The sequence below is a fragment of the Lingula anatina genome, chromosome 1, assembly GCF_051362555.1.
Source record: "Lingula anatina isolate TDL-2025a chromosome 1, LinAna3.0, whole genome shotgun sequence".
Lineage (NCBI taxonomy): Eukaryota > Metazoa > Brachiopoda > Lingulata > Lingulida > Lingulidae > Lingula > Lingula anatina.
Window position 1 is genome coordinate 11,624,920 of NC_141767.1, and position 20,211 is coordinate 11,645,130.

The window sequence follows — 20,211 nt, forward strand, 5'->3', positions numbered from 1 at the left end:
AAAATCCTTTTTTTCCACTAAGAGATTGTTTTAATACTATTTATAGGGTGTTGATCGATCCAAACATATCTCTAGAATACAGATTGATTGCTGGATCTACGAAATTCAAGAAATGGTTTTTTACATGGCTCAAACCCTTTAAGCAAGGAATAGTTTCTGTACCTGAGAAAATTAACAAATTCAGATCCAGACATCATACCAGCTGGGTTGATTGAGCTCTACAGCGTTTTCACTAAAGTGCAACAATGTAATTAGTTTAATTATCTGACCCACCTCCTCAACCAGCTAAGGGTCATTTAAGCTGAGCACACATGATAGTTAATTACCCCTAGCTGCTCGAGGACGTGTTTCAGACAATTTAGCTTAAGGCTTCGTTCACATGCAATGTCTATTTTCTAAATTCTATTTTCTATTCGCGCTATCTTATGATCACGGTCTGTGCCCTGAATATCCCGCCGCGTAATTACTGGCAGCGCGAGCCAGTTACTTATAGTAACTTATAGTAACTGGCTCGCGCTGCCAGTAATTACGCTGCATGATATTCAGGGCACAGACCGTGATCATAAGACATACCGCGAATAGAAAATAGAATTTAGAAAATAGACATTGCATGTGAATGAAGCCTAAAACACTGATTGCACTTTTACAAGAATTAACTGCAGAATTGGATCAACCCAGCTGGTATGATGTCTGAACCTGAATGGGGTCTAATAGTAGCCATCCTTAAATTAGTCAAAAAAAAAAAAATAATAATAATAATAACAATAAATAAATAAAAAATAAACAGAGTTAAAAGTTTACAACTATGATACCCAGTAAAGAAGGCATTACCAATATACATCATAATGTTCTGAATCAATCTATATAGATTATGAGATGTACATGCAATAAAGTTTATGATCTGATGCACATGGCAAAACACGAGTTTCAGGCCATATCCATGATACCTGCATTGTCTAAGCTGGTGATGCAATGGATCAATCAATTATCCCATTCAATTTTGAAAAAAAATGACTCTTTCAACTGAAAAAAAAAATTCACTGATATTTTGTTTAAATCTAAAACAGATCAGCTTCCAAATGACAAAATCCTTTAAATATTAATGTCGCTTGGGGTCTGTAATTCTTGCCATGTGCAATGAGCAATTTTAATAACAGCATAAAGACTACGAAGCTAGACTTCACAAAAGAAATAACACAAATACAGAAATTGATATATGTCTTTCCAACTGAATAGTCTTTTAGAAAATGTAACCATAGCACTGACTGCTCACCTGCAGCTCTGAAAAACAGTCTGGTGACTGAATAGTTAACTGTGTGCTATCCTGTGTAGCCTTGAGCTGAATTCACACTATTCTCCGCAGTATTCTATTGAACAGCTTGAGCCTGCAATTAAAAATGTAAAATAATAAAATACCATGGGAATACATCAAAGTCTTTTCTTCAAATCCCAAAGGTTGCATGCATCTGACGGATGAGCCAACATACAATATCTTAAAATTAACTGCCTAAATACTGACTCTTCCTAAAAACAACTTTGCACAACTGATGGCACCTGTATGAGAAAATGCTCAGAATTGCACTTTACTTATTAGGAACAATTTGCATCATAGCCCCTATATTTTGCACAAAATAAACTGCACTGACAAATCTGAAAAAAAAAATTTTTGTGAGACCCAGAAAAATGAGTGGCTGTAAAACACACCACTTGTACTTGTCAGATACTGGTTTGGCAGAGGTAATGTTATAGAGTTAGAAATACCTTATTTTCTTCACAAGCCATCCAGGGGATAAGATTTCAATTTTTACAGTTCCTAGTTAAACTAAAATGTACTTGGACAGAAAAACAAATGCTTAAAACAACTAATGACTTATCTTGAATGACTTACTATTTACTTTTCCTATTTTACCCTTGAACTTCAGTCCAGAAGTTGGTCTAAACTTTTAGAATAAAACTGAAGCCTATTTTGACTTGGGATGAATCAGTTATGCAATCAAATGACAAGTTAGACTTGTTTTATAACAAGAAACATCTTCTGTTTTAACTACGTTGGGTCAAGTGGCATGCTTTTATGACATATTTCTTTATTTATTTATATTTTCCTCCTCCCTTCGTCGGGTTCAGTGGCATGCTTTTACAATATATTTGTCAATTTATAATTTCCTCCCTGCTACGTCAGGTTGAGTTGCATGCTTTTCACAATATATTTGTTTATTTATTTATATTTTCTTCCCTGCTACATTTGATTGAGTGGCATACTTTTTACAATATATTTGTTTATTTATTTATATTTTCTTCCCCGCTACATTTGATTGATTGGCATGCTTTTATAACAGGTTCAATTATTTTTTTATTTATATTCACATCAATTTACTGCTAGGTTGAGGGGCATGCTTACCTCACATACTTATCTATCCACAGTCATGCTTTTATGACATATTTCTTTCTTAATTTATATTTTCCTCCTATATTTGTTGTTTTTAAGCTACTGTATATCTCACCAGAATTAGGGAAGACCAAAACTTTGGTCTAACATTTTAGACCAATTTTTGGTCTAGAGTTTTTTTGTAGAGATAGCCCCAGTGTATATCTTTATAAAAATAGTCTCTGATATGGCTTTTAGCAGTTTAAGTTAATAACTTAAATTAGATGTGATGACTTATGGATTCTTTTGCCTCCTTGGCTATAGTGCAAACAAGTCAGTGTGTTGGAAAACTGCATAGCGTTTGGCTTATTTTTCCCATCAAAACAAATTGTTACAGTTCTCTGCTATAATTCATGGACAGTAATAGGAATGCCTGAACTCAACAGTTTTAAATCATTTAAAAGGGTATGGTCTACTGCATACTGAATTACCAGCTCAGCAGTAATCCACCTCTAATCCACCTCCAGTAATCCAAAGGACTGCTTAAAGATATTTTAACCCTTTATTATTATCTAGGTATGGAATTTTTTTTCCAGTCTAATTATTCAATATTGCATCTTTGTGCTAATTTAAAACAATAAGAAACCTCAAAAATATAAAATATCGGTGTTTATATTTTTTTTCGTTGCAATGTATAAGCACAGGCAACTCAAAGCTTTAATCATCAATTTAACACCTTCACCTTCAACCCTAAATTAAACTTTATTACAAAAATTGGCAGAGTTGACCAGGAGTGTATAGGCTTCAATCCTGTGCTGTTAATTTGGTTTGCTTTTGATATGGAGTTATGAGCCCCTAATTACAGATTTTCATTAAACAAAGGCATTATTTTGCTTTATCAATGATAAAATCTGAACTAAAACTTCTAAGAAAAATCACTGGCAGGATTTTGGAGTACTAAATGGTGTCATTAAATCAGCATCGAAATAGTGATGGTGGGTGCTCAGGTAAAAGAGAAATTTAAAAAACTGATTTTTTAGTTTTTACCCCAAAATCTCAATTATCACATCACCCTTAAGATGGTATATGTGTTAATGTTAATTAATTTAGTCAGTGGGCATTGGTGATTTATCTGTTATCCAAAGGATTATATGTAAAGCAATAAATAAGGAGCCTTGGGCGAAGGGTAACAATATCCTTGATACAGTTTAATGTGAAACTTTAAAATACACTAAAACTGACACATTTTTGGAAAACTCAATGTATGATATTGTGTTAGATGACACAGATTGCAGCAGTTGCACTATAATTTCCTTCCTGAGTAATGACATCATGTTCTCTCTACATATATAAAATGTAACACAAATGGTTTTAGATAAGTTTGCTTAAAAAATTATTATTTTTTTTTTTTTACATTTCATCATCATCATCAGAATGAAACTGTCCAAGTTACCCAAAATATTGAATTAACTTCAAATGTAACCATGCTATTACTTAACAATATCTGACTACCTAGATGTGAATGTAAAAAAATTAGAAAATCACTTTTAGTGGCTTAGCTCTTGCTAAAAAAAAAAAAAAAACATGAGTCAAATGCTAAACAAACTTCAATTGACAAAAGGAAATGTTAAATATACCCTAAGTTGGATAAACTATCAAGCATTTAATTGTATAATAACCATTTATGTGATTCTAGAACAAGACCAGTGCCAGTTCTGTTCATAATTTATACATTAATGTGATAAATAATGCTTATAAAAATATATACACACACAAGATAAACCATTTTTGAGTAGTAAATGTCAGTGAGCAATCAATTTGTTGCAGACATTACTGATGGCAGAGTTTTGGGTCACTTGCACCAAATGAGAGCTGAATTAATATATCTGTCTTTTCAGAGGCTCAGTTTGTTAAGACAAAATCGAAGTGTCAAAATGTAAAAGCCAGTTACTGAATTAAAAATAGCTTTCACTGTGCAAATATTCATTAAGCTGTGCTATACCATATTTCTGGATTGAGCATTAAAATTTTATGATCAAAACATAGTTATTGTACTGTAATCTATCATTTAGGTTCACACATATCATCAGTTTCGGTCCACTGCTGTTAAACATGTTTCTTAGCTTTACAGTAATTTGCCTATCACATGATATATAACATCATATATTATGCCACATTATATAAAATTCTTATTAATTATGCACAATTTGTTTAGGTTACAGGAGTCAAATGTGTGTGTGTGCCTGTGTACATACATACATACATATATTTTATATTTCAATAAACAATTATCAAAACCAACAATAATCTGGTCACTAAATATTGAAGAAACGGAAATAAAAGCTAAAGCCCCTCTACATCATCAATTTATTAGGTTGACACAATCTAATATTGGTTGTGAAATGGAAACAAAACCTAAAACCCTCTACAGCATCCACTAATTAGGTTGATACAATGTGATATGGGCTGTGCATGCAGGTGCCTGCTTCTAAGCTTGTCCAGAAGTAGGTATTAGTGACGTCAACAGAAAAGATCTATACATATAATATTTCCTACATAAACCTGAATAATGATAAGAAAAACATCTCTTTTTATGTTTTTTTTTTTCATTCCTAGTTCCTGGAATAAGTGGATTACGTAATGTAACCAGTATATCTAAACAACCATGATTTCCTAAGCTGCATTGTAAAGGTGTCATCATAATAACCATTTTTTGCCCACCATCATGCTTTGTATTTGAAAAACAACACACAATAATCAACACTGCAATCCACTAAATTAATTTCACCTCACAGAAAAATATTAATAAAACAGTATATTCAAGTATATTGTTCTTGGTTGATTTACTAGAAAAATAAGCCCATCAATAAATAAGTCTGAAAAAAATAACAACATGAGACTGATCGAACAGAAATGTAGATCTACACGTAATCAGTCAGAGCTACCCTAAAAATGTATCATTCACTATTTACAGAGACTAGCCACCATGATGTTTATGACGCCGATACATTTCCGGGTTGGTTGATTATTTCATCATAGTATCACTACGCTTTGCGACATTGACCTTATAAAGCGTACCTATTTTATACATCTGTTATATGATTACATTAGCAACTACTTTACCTGACATTTGGTGATACGAGCCCTTTTTGTGCAGTACGCAACATAACTTTAACAAGCTTATCTTCAAAATGTCGCGCACTTTCAGATTTCTAGCGAGTCTATTGGTCTCTCGTGCGCAGGGCAGTTAAGATTTCCCTTGCTAAATCGAAAGTGTTATTTAATCTAACCAATCCCTTTCCCTTTACTGTTCAGATGAAAGTAAATAAAATCATTCAATACGCTGCTATTCAAATAAGCTTCTGACTGTTTACAGCAAAAATTAAATACGACTGAGAACACCGAGATACCGCCCTCGACAGCCTTCATCCCTACAGCGGACGAGTTGATTTTATGAATGGGGTCAGCCAACAAACATGGATTTTGTGTTCACAGTTGTAGAAATGCGTGTAGTGTCCCGCTGAAGGGTCTGTGGCAAGAGTGTGGGCCTGATAGGCCTCAGTCAGCGGCATCATGTCAGAATACACAGGGATGAGTGAGACTGCTCTGAAATCTATGGTAAGAAGTTGTAGAATTGTCAGACTATGCTGATAAGTTGCTCCTATTTCAGCATGTTACTGTCAGCTTTTGAAACTAGAACTCATTCATTAGAAGTAGAAAAGAGCACAGGTTCGCTGTCTGTAATGCGTGTACACAATGGCTCTTGGGACATCAACGCAATGGAGAGATTAAAAATGCTCAAGATGCCTTCATGAGAAGTAAAATTGTTAACAATGTACTTGTGGGCATGGTTAAAACCATGCAGCAGCAGAGCTAATCCCTGTGCATGTAGATAAAACCACATATGAATTACCACATTGACAAAAAATCCTAGATAAAACCTATGAGCATTTTTTCCATGTTGAAACAGGTGGCATTTTTTTCAACCAGATCAAGGACGTGGTCATGTTCCTTCAGACATCTATGATCTTGCATAATTATAATATTTGTGGTGTAATGCATTTTTCCACTTATTATACTAGTTTCATTCTTCACAAAAATGTTGTATAATTATGATTGGCTAGAATGTTCAGGTCTATAACCAACATTATGTTCTTTTATTGGAAAAAAAAAATGACAATTTTACCTCTAAGTTGATCCAACTTGAGAAACTGTATTGAACCAAAATTAAATTTTGATTCAGAGCAGTCAACCGGTCCCTTTCCAACTAGAATTTTTTTCAAATCACCTGAACCCCATCTGTGGGCTTATAGGTGCTGATGTGCATACGTTGTGTTATGGACATCACTTTGATAAGTTACTAATTTTGACTCAAAACTGGAATCAATGTTAAAAAGAGTGGGCTATTGCCATATTTTTCAGGTCAGAAAGAAAGTTCAGGTAAATTTATATGTATATATTGGGCCTAGGGAGGGGGTGTGGTTTGGTGCATATCAAAGTAGTGGTCGTAAGCATATCACATCAAAGAGTGCGAACAATTTGCCCAGCTTTCATCTGTGTCTCTTGCTGTTTACAAACAAGTTCTTTTTCTCAACCTGAAGTATTTACAATATGAGAGTAATACACTCTAGACATTCTCCAGCACATACAGAATGTAGTGAAGGAGTAGGTAGGTAGATAAGTGGTTTGTGGTTTGCATCGCAGTGCTTCAAACATTTTTTTGGTTCGCTCCATGAAGTCACTGTTTAATTTGTTAATTCAGCATTCACAATCAGAAACTCGATTCTAGAGAATAAGTGGCTATTTTGTTTATAAGCCCTGAGTTACAATTAACAACTGACCATAGCTACTGACCATCCATATATACCCCTCAGCTTTTGTAACCTAGATGCCAAACTAAATAACGAAAAAAAGATCCCCCTTAAGAGCAGTTTGACTGGGTTCCATGCATGCATAGATCGATCCATCTGGATCGATCTAACCCCCTGGAGAGTCTCACTGGACTTAAGTGTCTGTCACGCCTACCGAATCAGCTAGGAGGTAAAGATAATTGCCCCCTAACAGCTTTACTAGGCGTGATAGACATTTAAGCTGGTCAAGTTGACAAGATCTATCCAAATATCTGTGGGAATGGTCCCTTTAAGTTACCTATCATAACAAGGAGGAATTCAGAGGAGTGTCATTGTGTTTATCATTACAGAGGAAGCAATATATATTCAAAGTCTGACTAGAGCAAACAATATAATATTTTTCTTCTGTCTTCTCTAAGACTGGGTACCCATCCCTAGATCGAACTAACAGGATCGCCAATCTCCATGGTGACCCTCGCTAAATCGCTTTCAGCCCAAGGGTTAAAACGTCTGGGATGCCCAATAAAGCTGCTAAACAATAGTTAATTACCCCCTATCAGCGTCAGCAGGCGTGACAGACATCTAAGCTACCCAGGTTAATTGCAATTAAGCGAAGATCCCCTCGGAGATCCAAAATTAGTACAATAGGGTCTGGGTGTGGTCTCTAAGTATTAATATTCGTTCCTTGCTTAAAGGATATTATATATCACCCATCTCCCAAATCTCCTTAAAAACTGCCTTACATACATTCTTTTGGGTAATAAATAAATCTTTAGTGATCAGTGATTAAATTAATTAACATTTACTCATATGTCATCTTGCAGATGATGTCATAATTGCGATTTGGGGGTAAAAATTGAAAAATCAGTTTCTCAGATTTCTCTTTTACCTGAGCACCCACCATCACTATTTCAATGCTGATTTAATGACACCATTTAGTACACTAAAACCCTGCCAGCGATTTTTCCTAAAAGTCTTAGATCAGTTTTTATCGTTGATAAAGCAAAATAATGCTTATGTTTAATGAAAATATATCATTATGGGCTCATAACTCCATAACAAAAACATTTAAACCAAAATTACAGCACGGGATTGTAGCCTTTACAATCCTGGCTAATTTTTTGTGATGAAATCTTGTTTAGGGATGAAGTTACCCCTCATACGGATTGCTATCTAACCTCAAAATAGAAAGGTGTTAAGTCAGACATGCTGCAGGCCTACCCAACTACCAGACTCAGCACATAAGGATCCTGAATTAACCCGTATATCAGACAACATTACCCGTTTTCAAGGTGTGTGTCAGATCGCATTTCGGGGGTATCAGTCAGAACACCGACAGGATGATCGAGGTCGTCCTACAAAATTTGTTCTGGGGTATGCTGAAAACTTTTCAGAATGGCTGGACATTTGGACCGGCAGTAATGAAAAATTTGCCGGACCAAATGGATTTTTGTCGAACCGAAAACCACCCTATTCGTTTCAGACAGATACTGCCAGTAGGATTAGATAGCTTACTTTGTTTGTGAATGTGATAGGTTTGAAATGGAATAGAAAAAAACGCTTTAGGTTTTATATAATTTTATTAGTGAAGTAAGTCGAACGATAACTGTAAATTCAAAATTGTGGTTCTTAAAACTCTTGTCGGTCCTTTGGACTGACCAAGTCCAATTTTTTACCGATCCAAACAAATTTTCCTGGTCATGACCGATCGGACTGACAGTTTCAGCATGTCTTGTTAAGTAGAAGATTAAAGCTTGGAGTTGCCTATGCTTATACTTTGCAACGAAAAATTTTTAATGCAGCTATTTTATATTTTTCAAGAGTTTTTTTTCCATTTCTTTAAATCAGCATAAAGATAGATGTATTATTGAATAATTAGATACAGAAAAAACTCATTTTTGGTATCTGGATGATAATAAAGGGTAACAATATCCTTAAAGATTTGAAAATACTGTGACAGTTTTCTTTAATTCATATCAGATGGATTGCTTTTTTATACGAGTCTGGTAAATGTTTTTGATTAAAAGATATGTTAGAAAACATGTTTTAAGAGGATCATAATGGCCGTAATGGACACTATTAACAGCATATCTCATCCAGACTTGTTTTTAGCTAAGCTTGATGACATTTATTTAACAGTTGATATACTCGAATTTGATCAACCAGATAGCATGAATATTTCTTTCAGGCATACACAGGTACACATGCATGCACATAGCAAAAAGAGAACAATTATTGTGCACAAATATTAAAATGTGTGGTTTGAGATAAAAAGTGGGTTAAGGAGTTAACCATCATTTCCAATAAGATAAAACTCTCAAAATTGTTTGTTTTTGACCTATTCTCATCTGTTACTCTTTTTTCCCTATCATGGCATGTATGTTTTCCTACTACTTTGAGTAATTTCTTCACACTTAGAAGAACAAAACAAGACAACTTGCTGAATTTCTCATCCCTCACAGTTATTGGTTTTTGCCAAAATGGCACTTTGTTTGCAAATAAGTAAATATTTTAGTGAACTTTGTCAGAAATTTAAGGGAAATCAACTTTTGGAATGTTTTGGATGGTCTTGTTGTCCCTTCTTAGACCAGTGTTTGAATTTTGCACAGCCTGAACAAATGTCATAATATGCTCCGTCCAAGTTTGGATAAATCAGATAAAATGGAGATTATTAAGCATGACATGTTTGAGTCCTATAACATTTTTTATCACAAAACTTCCTTAAATTTTGACATCGGTTATATGCAAACTTTCTCTTAATTGCTATTTGACACCTTGATAGGTTCTCTGCATTAGTGTTCCTATCTGTAGGTATACAGGGTATATATTGGTATATCAGATTTCCTGATTGTTAGGAGAGCAAAAAGGGTCTTTCACATATCTTTCCCCACTGAAGGATTGCAAATAATTATAGCTTACACTCAACCCTCAAAGCAACACTAGGTGGTCAAAATTAATTGGGCGGAAAATTGACATTTTATATGAATTGGAGTTTTACTTTTCATTCTTGAAAAAACTGTTTGCCAAGATGATCTGTATATTTTATAAATTCTTCAAAAAAATTGCCACTGCATCAAATAGCTGCAGTTACAATCTTTTGCTGAAGTTTGGACCTACAGTACATAAATATAAACATGTCAAGTGTTTTCCACCTGATGGAATTTTTCTTATGGTCTTGTCTTGCTATTCACTTTAATGCTCTCCTCTTCAAATATATGATAAGTAAACTGTCCATTTGGTAGAGTTCTCACAGCAGATTCATGAAGAATTTACATGAAAAGATTAGAAATCAAGTTTACCCTAGTGGTTGCATTATTTTAGCTCAATCACCAGTTCATGCTAGTTAATTAAATTCAAATTTCATCCTCAGGGTTAATTTTGAGTAGGTGGAATTCCATCATCTCCTACAAACTGTAGAATATATAAATGTCATTTTGGTCATAAACATAACCATGGTATTATCTGTCTCAGAATGTAACAAAGGAGCTAGTAGAACACATCAATATAAAGTTGTCTTTATGGTATTATTCCTTGTATAGATTTACTGGCAAAAAGCAGATTAAGATGCAGCAATAATCTGTTTGCTGGTGACTACATATACTGTAGTGCACCTTTAGTATTATCACACTATAAACCTTTGTCTGTTGATAAAGAACTTTACCAGGCCCAGTGATGTACCATTCACTTCCAGCATCATAATATACTTCAAAATTTTACACATGAAATATTTTTGAAATAATGAGAAACATCAAATTGTTTAACACATATTTAATTTTAAGTACCAGAAACAGAACCCATGAAAAACTAAGCCAAGGACATCGGCCCACTGAAAGCAGCCGTAAGGTACTCATGTGCCCTCTCCCAAAGTTGGTGTACTATTTAAATGAGGCACTTTTTCCTCGCCCTAAGGAAGTATAGGCAAACATATACTATTTATTCAAGGGATTTCCTTTCTATGTGCTTTCTTTAGATGACTTTATAAATATGTATTGTAAATAGGTTTGTTTATCGAATCCTTCAGTTGAAGAGTTTAAGTGGCAGTTCCCATAACACTCCATGCGTCATATAAGTCAGTGCAGGTGACATATCCCCAACAATGACATTCTCTGTTTCTGGCTGTGGATTTAAAAAGATATCAATTCCATCTAATGTCAGGATGGTTTCTCACAGTCGTGTTATAAATCAAATTTTCTAGATAGGATTTATTGTGTGGCTAAATGTTACTAAGAGGATTTATCTATATATATGATCACATTAATGGCTCCTATAGTTGAGTTAGATTTAAACATCTTGAGGACTCACAGTTTGACGTATGGTCATGATATATTTCTACATGCAAGCTACTTAAAGACAACATGAGCAGTGCTTTTCATTACATCTGTTAATTTCATTAAAAATAATGTCTTAATACCTTGTTGATATTGATATTGGTATATATCAATCATTCCAAACAGCACTTTTACTTGTGGGCTTGAAGATCCCTGTAGACCAAACCCACCTCCTTTTTCTGTAGCTCATATGCCCTATTATTTAATCTTATCTACTGTAACCTCTTTATTTGACTTGAGGTAACTCATAAGCAAACCTAATCATCTCACACCAGTGAACTTAGGAGTGCATACATTGATAATGCATGATGTTTAGAGATGACAAGTTATATATATATATGTCACATAGTTTGCTCACATCATGAATGTTTTAATTATTAGGAAGAAAGGGAAATTTAAACAGGCATATAAACTGGGTGTTAAGTGGGACTTAAAATCAATTATATATAGCAACACCATTCTCACATCCCCAAACCATCCATGTTTTGCTTGTTACTTTTATGTTACTTTTTAAGGCCCTATTTTCATAGACACCTTTGGTCTACAGAGATGGACCCAATTCTGCGGGGACTCTAGCTGATTGCAATCAGCTTAAATGAATGACAAGCCTCCTCCTGACTTTAAGTAGAATACAGAAAAGCTGGTGATTATATGAGTATGTTGGAAACAAATGGAGATGCGTCAGTCAGTTAAGCTGATTGCACTTAGCAAGAGTCCGTGCATGAGTTGAGTCTGATCCACTTAAAAGCAATGTCAACTAATCTCCTGATGGTCTCACCGTCTGCAGGGACCTTGTAAGAAAACCTCAGAGCTCAGATTTAATCCATTTAATGGAACATGTGCAGGTGAGGAGACCATCATGGGTTAGGTGGCTTGCTTTTAAGTGGGGTTGGCCGTATTTTGTATATGGATGACTTAATCCATGGATCATCTGTCCTGAATACGCTCTATGGGAATGGGGGCCTAAATTGACATTCTGGCACACAAGTGTTTCACTCTTGTTTTTTCGCCTCATGCAGATTCTTGCACATTTTCTTGTCTTAAATGGCATCACACAGTGCCCACAGTCTTGTTTTATGCTATTTTGAATGATTTCCATTTAATAAGAATGATTTTAGACCATTTCCTTGTATGATATAATAATTTAACATTTCTTATACTAAAAGTTATAAAAGTCAAGCTTTAATTGTGAGGAAAGATTGATATTATGGGGCATCTCGATAGTCCGAAGGTTCATTGGTCTGAAAAATGGTAACATTTTCATCGGTTTTCTAATAAAGGGTTCATTGGTAAGAAGGCTCTTTAGTGAACATTCGGACCAATGAACCTTCGGACTATTGAACATTGTTTGAATTCAGTTGCAAGGTGCTAAAATTGTGGATTAAGTTGTCTGTTTATCTCTTTGCTGTTTAGAGTTAACTTAAAAATTAATAAATAGCTGTCACTGGTGGCATTTTATCTTTTTTGTTTGAAATGGTGCACATGGTATAGATGGATCTAATGGAGCTTGTTAAAAAGTTATTTTTGATGCAAATGTTCTTAGCAAAGTGAGGTTAAACATATCTCTGTCATGTATTTTGTTTTAATTCATTATTGTGGATACATAACACACTTACACACATTACAGAAAGCTTGGATCTACTAGTGAAAGGCCATGGGTCACTATCAGTTGTCCCCGTTTTCCATGTTAAGTGTGTAAGATAAAAATTGTCAATAGAAATGTAAGCACTAAAGCATTGGTCCACTTTTATGATGGGTTGTAAATTACAAAGTAAAAGACTGAATGCATACTTCTAGGTGCGACTATTACTTTTGTTTCCACACTTTTATTGGAAAGATTTTGTGTTTGATGTTATAAAGATCAGGTAAGATATTCTATTTTTATGTTCTGTGAGTGTAACAGTCATTGAGTTGCAAATGATATACCTGTAGAAGAAGTAACACAATCTCATTACATCATCTTGGTCAAGAAATTTGATCATTCTTTATTTTGGATAGTGGGTTAACATTTGATAGTTGCTATTGTTATTCCAGTTGGATCGATGTACCAATTTTGATGAGAGACGTAAAATTCGAGCTGCCATTCGCAATGCAAAGAACGGATCCCTAGGTGGTCCTTCTCAGTCAAACCATTCAGGTGGTGGAAGACTCTTCCACAATACCATGGCAAGCAGGTTGGGCCGAGGTAATAGCTTTGATAGAGCTGGTTCCAGTTACATTGGAACTCGTCAAAGCAGCTTTGGAACTCGTGAATATTCTACTAACAGGGATCAAGGAAGAGTGACCAGTGGTACAGGCAGATATAATGATAAGTCAAGGCACATTGATGATGTATCAAGTAAAGTAGGTTCTGCTAGAAAGGTCTCTCAAGTGGACTCTCTTGGAAAAGCTGGATCTTCACGCAAGACCAGCAGAGATGAGAGTTCAGTAGGCAGCTACAACCCTGCTACTAGTGGTTCAAGGCGACCTAGTCGTGACATAAGCCAGAAGACTACTAATATTAGACAGTCAAAAGAATATGAGACATCAAGAGGCAGCAGTAGTAATAGAAGAACCTCAAGAGATAATACTTTTACTATCTCAAACAACAAGAGTACGATGTCTGGTACTTCAGGAATTAAAGATATTGGTGGCAAGCATGTGTCGATAGGAGATGTACAAGATGAAGCAGAACTTGAAAAAATGGTAAGTGCTTGTTTCTACCTATAATTAGACAAGCAAGCCAAGTTATCCTAAGTATTTGACATAATTGTAAATCTCAGTTGCCCATTAAATCTACAGTTAGTCCTCTTCTTTAGGCTTGATTGCATTCAGTTTTATTATGTTTTTCGGGTTTAATTCGGTTTTATCCTGGTTCAGAAATTATATATGATATGGAAAAAACTAGGGTAAACTAGGTTTTTTACATACATAGTTTCAATCCCATCTTTAAAGATTATGTCAATACAAAAAATACTTTTTCATTTTTGGGTGGCACCATCATGCTCAAGTATTTCTACAACATTGGGAGAGAGGAATTGTTTGCAAATGAGATTACCTGACAAACTTCAGATATAGCTTAGTGCCATGAGTCTGAAATTGCAAAATATGAGTCACCCCTATATACTGTATCCATTTCACTGCAAACTTGCTTTTTGTCATTATATGTATATATATTTTCTATACACATCCTTTTTTTCTCATCCAAAGTCAAGATGGTTTATCAAGTTTAAAGAAATCAAAAATGATGACTGTTGCAATTCTTAATTAATATGTGTATTTCACCACATCACTGACATAAAATTAGCTGGGTCAAAGTGCCAGACATCAATAAAGCTGTTATCCATTCTAGGTAAATTATGACACTTGATAAGTGGATTCTGTTGTGTCCATGTCTTAACTAACAAGTCGTTATTTAATTTGCGTGTTCTCTCCTCCAAATCTTGCAAAATCTCCCTTGATTTTTCACTATCTCAGTATGTTCTCATTCCCTATCATTCAGGTGTAAATCTTTGTTAAGTTGCTAAAGAAGTAAAAGGTATGCCATTAAAAACCATTAAAAAGTTTTTATAAATCATATTCTACAGACACTCTTTGAGTTTGTATAAGATATCACATTAATATTTTTCCACACTAATGTTGATAATTCTTGCCTTGGAAATTTTGTCTTAAAAGGATTTTCAGTTACCTTGCTAGCCCCATGGCCTTTGTCTGGTGCCTTCCAGGTAATGACTTACAACAGTCACCATAGTTAACTGAATATTTTAACACAAGTTTGTGCCTTTTTCTTGGAACCATTTACCCAGATGCAGAACCCTTATCTTTTGCATTATACTTGTTTTTATAATGATTTTTATCGTGGTTATGTATATTAATTTTAATGCCCTTATGTTGGTTTTATTTGAAAGCTTTTTAAAATCAGTTGTATTTTAGGAGGATACACAATTATTTTCATGGTGGCCATAGACAATTGCATTATATATCATAAAACTTCACACCTTGAACACTAAACTAAAGACATGATAATGCAGTTACAGTAAGGGGAGAATCTCAATATTAAATTTTAAACAATTGTTGCATTAAACCTGCTTATTTTTCTCAATACCTTGTACTTATACTCAAGATGTTTAATCTTTTTCTGAATACTGAAATCCCCATCCCTGCTTAGAAATCTTATTTTCATATCAATTTACAGGGCTAAAACTGTGGTCCTTAATACTAATTGATTATACTTGATTGATGTTCTACAGCACTAAAACTGGCCTTATGGAACTAATTCGACAGTTTTGACATATGATGTGACAGAATTTTAGGTGTTAAGCATTTCTTGACTGTGATCTAAATGTTAGAGTTAACTACCTCCTAGAGACTAAAAAACATCATTTATTCTCTTAATAAGTTAATGTGCCATGTTTGCATAAAAATTTATATATTTGTTTTTAGTCAGGGTACTTTGAAAATAATCAGTTGGGACAACTAAAGGTAAGATGCTCAGGTACTGCATACATGTCTGACTGCCTTGCCTTGGCACATCAAGGGTATCTGTAAAACAAGGCCTTTGTTTTTTGTTTCAGGCCTTTTTTTTTTGGAGGGGGGGGGGCTTAAAACTTTATTTTTGTCTCAGACCCGGTAAAATTCTTGTTCAAATGTGCACTTAAGCTCAGGCTGGATCTAGTGTTAGTATTATACCATTCTGAATCTTCAGTTTGTTTGAAGATCAAACTAATTTGTTTGATGGAGAAAAAAGAATGGACTCCAGTTTTGCTTGTCCAGAAAAGGTACTGTTCAAAATAATAAATATGGTGAAGCAGTCAACATACACACTCATCTTCCAACCCATACAGAGACAGACTCATATATTTCATTTTACGAGCATATATTTTTGACCTCTTGCATGTCCTCATGGCATTACAGCTTAAAGTGCTATTTGAATATTTACATTTGCAATGACCCTAATGAATATGGTTTGTGTGCAAACCATCATTTAGTCTGAACATTATCTTCCTCTGACTCAGCCCTTGCAATAACTCTGGTGCACAAGTCACATGAAACGTCTCTGGGTTTAAGTTTGAAATATACTTGTATATAACTATTTTGTTGGAAAATTGCTGCTGTTTTGTCTAAAATGGTTTGGAACCTTTTGCTGATGGTTCATTATAACAGAATGTGCCCTGCAAGTTATGTTTTATTTTATGCCAAGCAAATTAATAAAAACACCCAAGTTTCTCTTTTCAGACATCATGGTTTATCAACCACTGTTATCTAAGTTTTCATTATAGTTCCCATTATCTTTAAGGCACTTTTGTCAGGCATTTTATAAATGAAACCAAATCTTGTAACTTCCTCTCAATGGGTAGTTATCATTGTTTTATGGGTCATCAGCCTATCCCTATTCTCTGCATATTGCATTGGATGCATTCCCATTCTGTGTCTACATGTAAGGCTAGAGACACTCACAGACTTATAAATCCCTGCTTTATCAGTAGAGCCCATCTGGCACCTGAAATATGTTTAAATTAGACTAGTTCTGAACATGCCTTTAAGACTAGAGTATGTAGTTTTATCTAAGTCTGTGACTTGGTCTGTACTCTCAGATTAAGAAGTTATCAAGTTTAGGGGTTTACACTGCCCAGCAAGATGATGTGTTATGAGATCAGTGACAGTTTGGCATTTTGTTCAGTGGAATGTATGCTGGCAAAGGTAAGAAAATTGTGTCCTCAGAACACTGTGCCACTTAACTTTGCTTGAAACATTTTGCATCATGACAAAGAATCACTTAAACAAATGTTCAAAATGTGCATGGATGTTTTTTCACCAGTTGAATGTATGTATTTTTTGCCCCCTTCCAATTTACTCAAAGCATTAATTTTGTCCTGTAATGTAGCTATAATGATAAAATATCACTGTGTTTTCATGTTTTCTGCATACTTATTTAAGTCAAAGTTCAAATTATTACAGATGATCTTTTATCTCCCTTTTGTGGGTAACATTTAAGGACTTCAAAACACGTTAATGTTTTCTACAAAGGTTTGATGCAGATATTATCTGTAAAATTTGGGGGGGGGGGTTCAAGAGAAAAGTTACTTTGCCCTACTTCATGTGATTATGTAGACCACATACCTTGCTGCTGAACAATGGTCAGCATACTCTCTTAATGATTAACAGCTATAAACATGTCATCTATGAGTTTTAATTTTGATTAAAAATACACATTTTCTTATAGGCTTTCCCAATTCAAAGACGTAATACTCTGGTATTACTTGAGGAATTGTAATTTTATGAAAAGAATAGACACCTCTTATGTGTACATCTCTACAATTTTAATGATAGATTGATAATTAAACACCCAAGGACAAATTATATAAATTTAGATTTGTCACAAAATCATCTCACATACCTCCCTTAATTAGCAAAACACATGACTAATTTGTACTGAACAAGTTAAACTCTAGTTTCAAGGGAAATAACCCCATTAGTTCAAGTAGACCGCTGTGTGAATTGTAACACATAAATTTGCTTTGATATATGAATATAAGTGAATTGTGATGAAAGTATATATATATATATATATATATATATATATATATATATATATATATATATATATATATATATATCAGGGTTTATGCAGCCCTGAAGTGTTAGAATTTAGCCCTGCGCTTTGAATTCAGTTTATGACCATTGGAAAAGTTCTTGAAATAGTTCACTTAAGCAATTTGTCAATTTTTTTTTCAAATCTTGTTGTTTTTCACCTGAATGTGGACAATCATTCAAAGAAGGGGAGGATACCCTTTTTGGACATCATTTAATTTAATTCTTTTCATGTTTCATCAACGTTATGTTGAAAGACACTTTTTTTTTAATACTTGTCTTTTTTCTTTGGTATGTACACATATCAATGACAGTAGATTGCCCTCATTTGCATTTGAAAAATCATCTCATCTCTTAATTTAGAGCCTAAAAAGTCCTTGAAACTTCTTGAATATGTTATAAATGTTCCTGTATGAACCCTGTATATATACATATGATACAAAACAACTAGGCTCATATCCTCAGTTGCAATTATAAACTTTGCTAATAAAAGGTGTACGTAATCTTTCAATGACTAAAACACAGCATATATATCGTTTAACACAAGTATCAGTACACACTTACTGGTGCTTGAGTGCAGAATGCAGGTCCTGGAATAAATATATAACAAGTTACAGTGCCTGCTGCCAATATATATCATAGATCATTTGAAACAATTACAATTATCATGTGCTGTAACAGTAACTACATGAATTTTATAGCATTTGACTAGAGCATGGATGTTGACAGACATGACTTACCTTCTTGTTCAGATCTCGCAAGGTATATTTTACAAATTAAAGTGGAAGTTGCCTGCATATGTATGACACTGCAGTTAAGGATTTAATATTACATCAGATGCGGGTTTTGGAATTAATCCAACACCAAGTAAATTCAGCGTTTTTCTGCATGGTGTTTAATCCAATATATGTATTCAGCTACTGTTCAGATCAAAGAATTATTTATTTTATTCTACCACTGTAGGTTAAGATCAAAGATAGAACCAATACTTGCTGTCACATGTGGACCCGTATGTTGGGTAGACTAGAGTCTTGCTTAGCCAAGATTCAATAATTAATTAAGCAAGAATGAAATTCAGCCCCATTATCATTTAGAGTCTCTTTATATTATCAATACAAGTTTGAAATGTGTTCTTTTGTTAAGCCAACGTCACACATTTTGAATACAATATTTTCTTTTGTTTCAGTTAAGAGAGAGTCATGATTTTGATGAACGCCGTAAAATAAGAGCCCAGTTGAGAAAAATTCGTGATGAAAAAGAGAAATCCAAAAGTAAGTGCTGAATTTTTTTTGCATGACTTACCTTTTCATGAATTCAGACATCAGTGTTTTGCAGAAGAAGAGACAATGTTACTCACAAGTCAGTAATAGTTCTGCACTTTGTCATATGACCAATTGGATTAAGGCTCTCAAGTGATGCTGCAGTAATTATTGAATTCCAGCAGTACTGATTAATTATATTTTTACAAAGCAATTTTCTTTGTTTGTGAAATCTTAAAAAGCTGATTCTTGAGCTGAAGATGGGCTTGGTCCATTTTAGAAGGTATTCTTTGTGAGTAAATAATACTAATTATTCTTTTAAAAAATTAATGGAATAGAAAGATGTTTAAAACTTTAAAGTAAATACCGTATGCAGAAAGCAACTAAAAATTAATTATTCACTAGTTAAGTTCCTAATGTTTCTTGTGAAAAATTAAGTTATCTTTTATTTTTTTAATTTGAGTTACTTGTCACTGAACATGCAAACTAATGGATATTTGACAGAAGTCAAGATTTCTTTTCATTTGGGTAAATGTCTTTATAGTGGGGTACATTGGTGTGTGAATTTAGTGGAATTTAAATTGTGCAATTTGTTGTGTAGCAACTTTCCATCAAAAGTACATTAACTCCATTGCATCTAAGTTTAAACAAGCAACAGTTCTGAAGTTTCATGGCCATGTCACCTAAAAGATCAAAAATTATCAGAAATAATGCAAGTATGTGTTGGAAAGGAAAGGTCATCTAGAGTTGACACATTATTGTTAAAACAAACAGCAAATAAGTTTAACCAATCTTCGTGTCCATTTTAACTTGCATTTTCACAGTTGTTGAATTATTTT

The 20,211-nt window shown here is 34.0% G+C and overlaps 2 protein-coding genes across 19 annotated transcripts in view; one reads left to right on the forward strand and one right to left on the reverse strand.

The window, feature by feature from the left end:
- LOC106175178 (uncharacterized) overlaps positions 1-11,815 on the reverse strand; it is a 58,483-nt gene extending 46,668 nt beyond the window's left edge. For 5 of the 7 annotated variants that reach the window (XM_086999593.1, XM_086999591.1, XM_013557050.2 and 2 more), the window contains exons 1-2: positions 5,489-5,704; positions 1,274-1,385 (exon numbers count right to left, since the gene is read on the reverse strand). The gene's annotated coding sequence lies outside the window, so the exon portion shown is untranslated. Of the gene's footprint in view, positions 1-1,273; positions 1,386-5,488; positions 5,705-11,626 lie in introns of those variants that run through there. The other 2 variants (XM_086999588.1, XM_086999590.1) reach the window with 2 other exon arrangements.
- The window catches only part of LOC106175131 (uncharacterized), a 57,170-nt gene continuing 42,761 nt past the window's right edge, over positions 5,803-20,211 (forward strand). For 6 of the 12 annotated variants that reach the window (XR_015331760.1, XR_015331761.1, XM_086999579.1 and 3 more), the window contains exons 1-3: positions 5,803-5,983; positions 13,578-14,228; positions 19,300-19,384. Coding sequence is in view for 10 of the 12 variants with exons in the window: in XM_086999579.1 (XP_086855705.1) it covers positions 5,939-5,983; positions 13,578-14,228; positions 19,300-19,384 (781 nt within the window). In the remaining 2 variants the exon portion in view is untranslated. Of the gene's footprint in view, positions 5,984-13,577; positions 14,229-17,053; positions 17,223-19,299; positions 19,385-20,211 lie in introns of those variants that run through there. The other 6 variants (XM_086999575.1, XM_086999581.1, XM_086999577.1 and 3 more) reach the window with 3 other exon arrangements.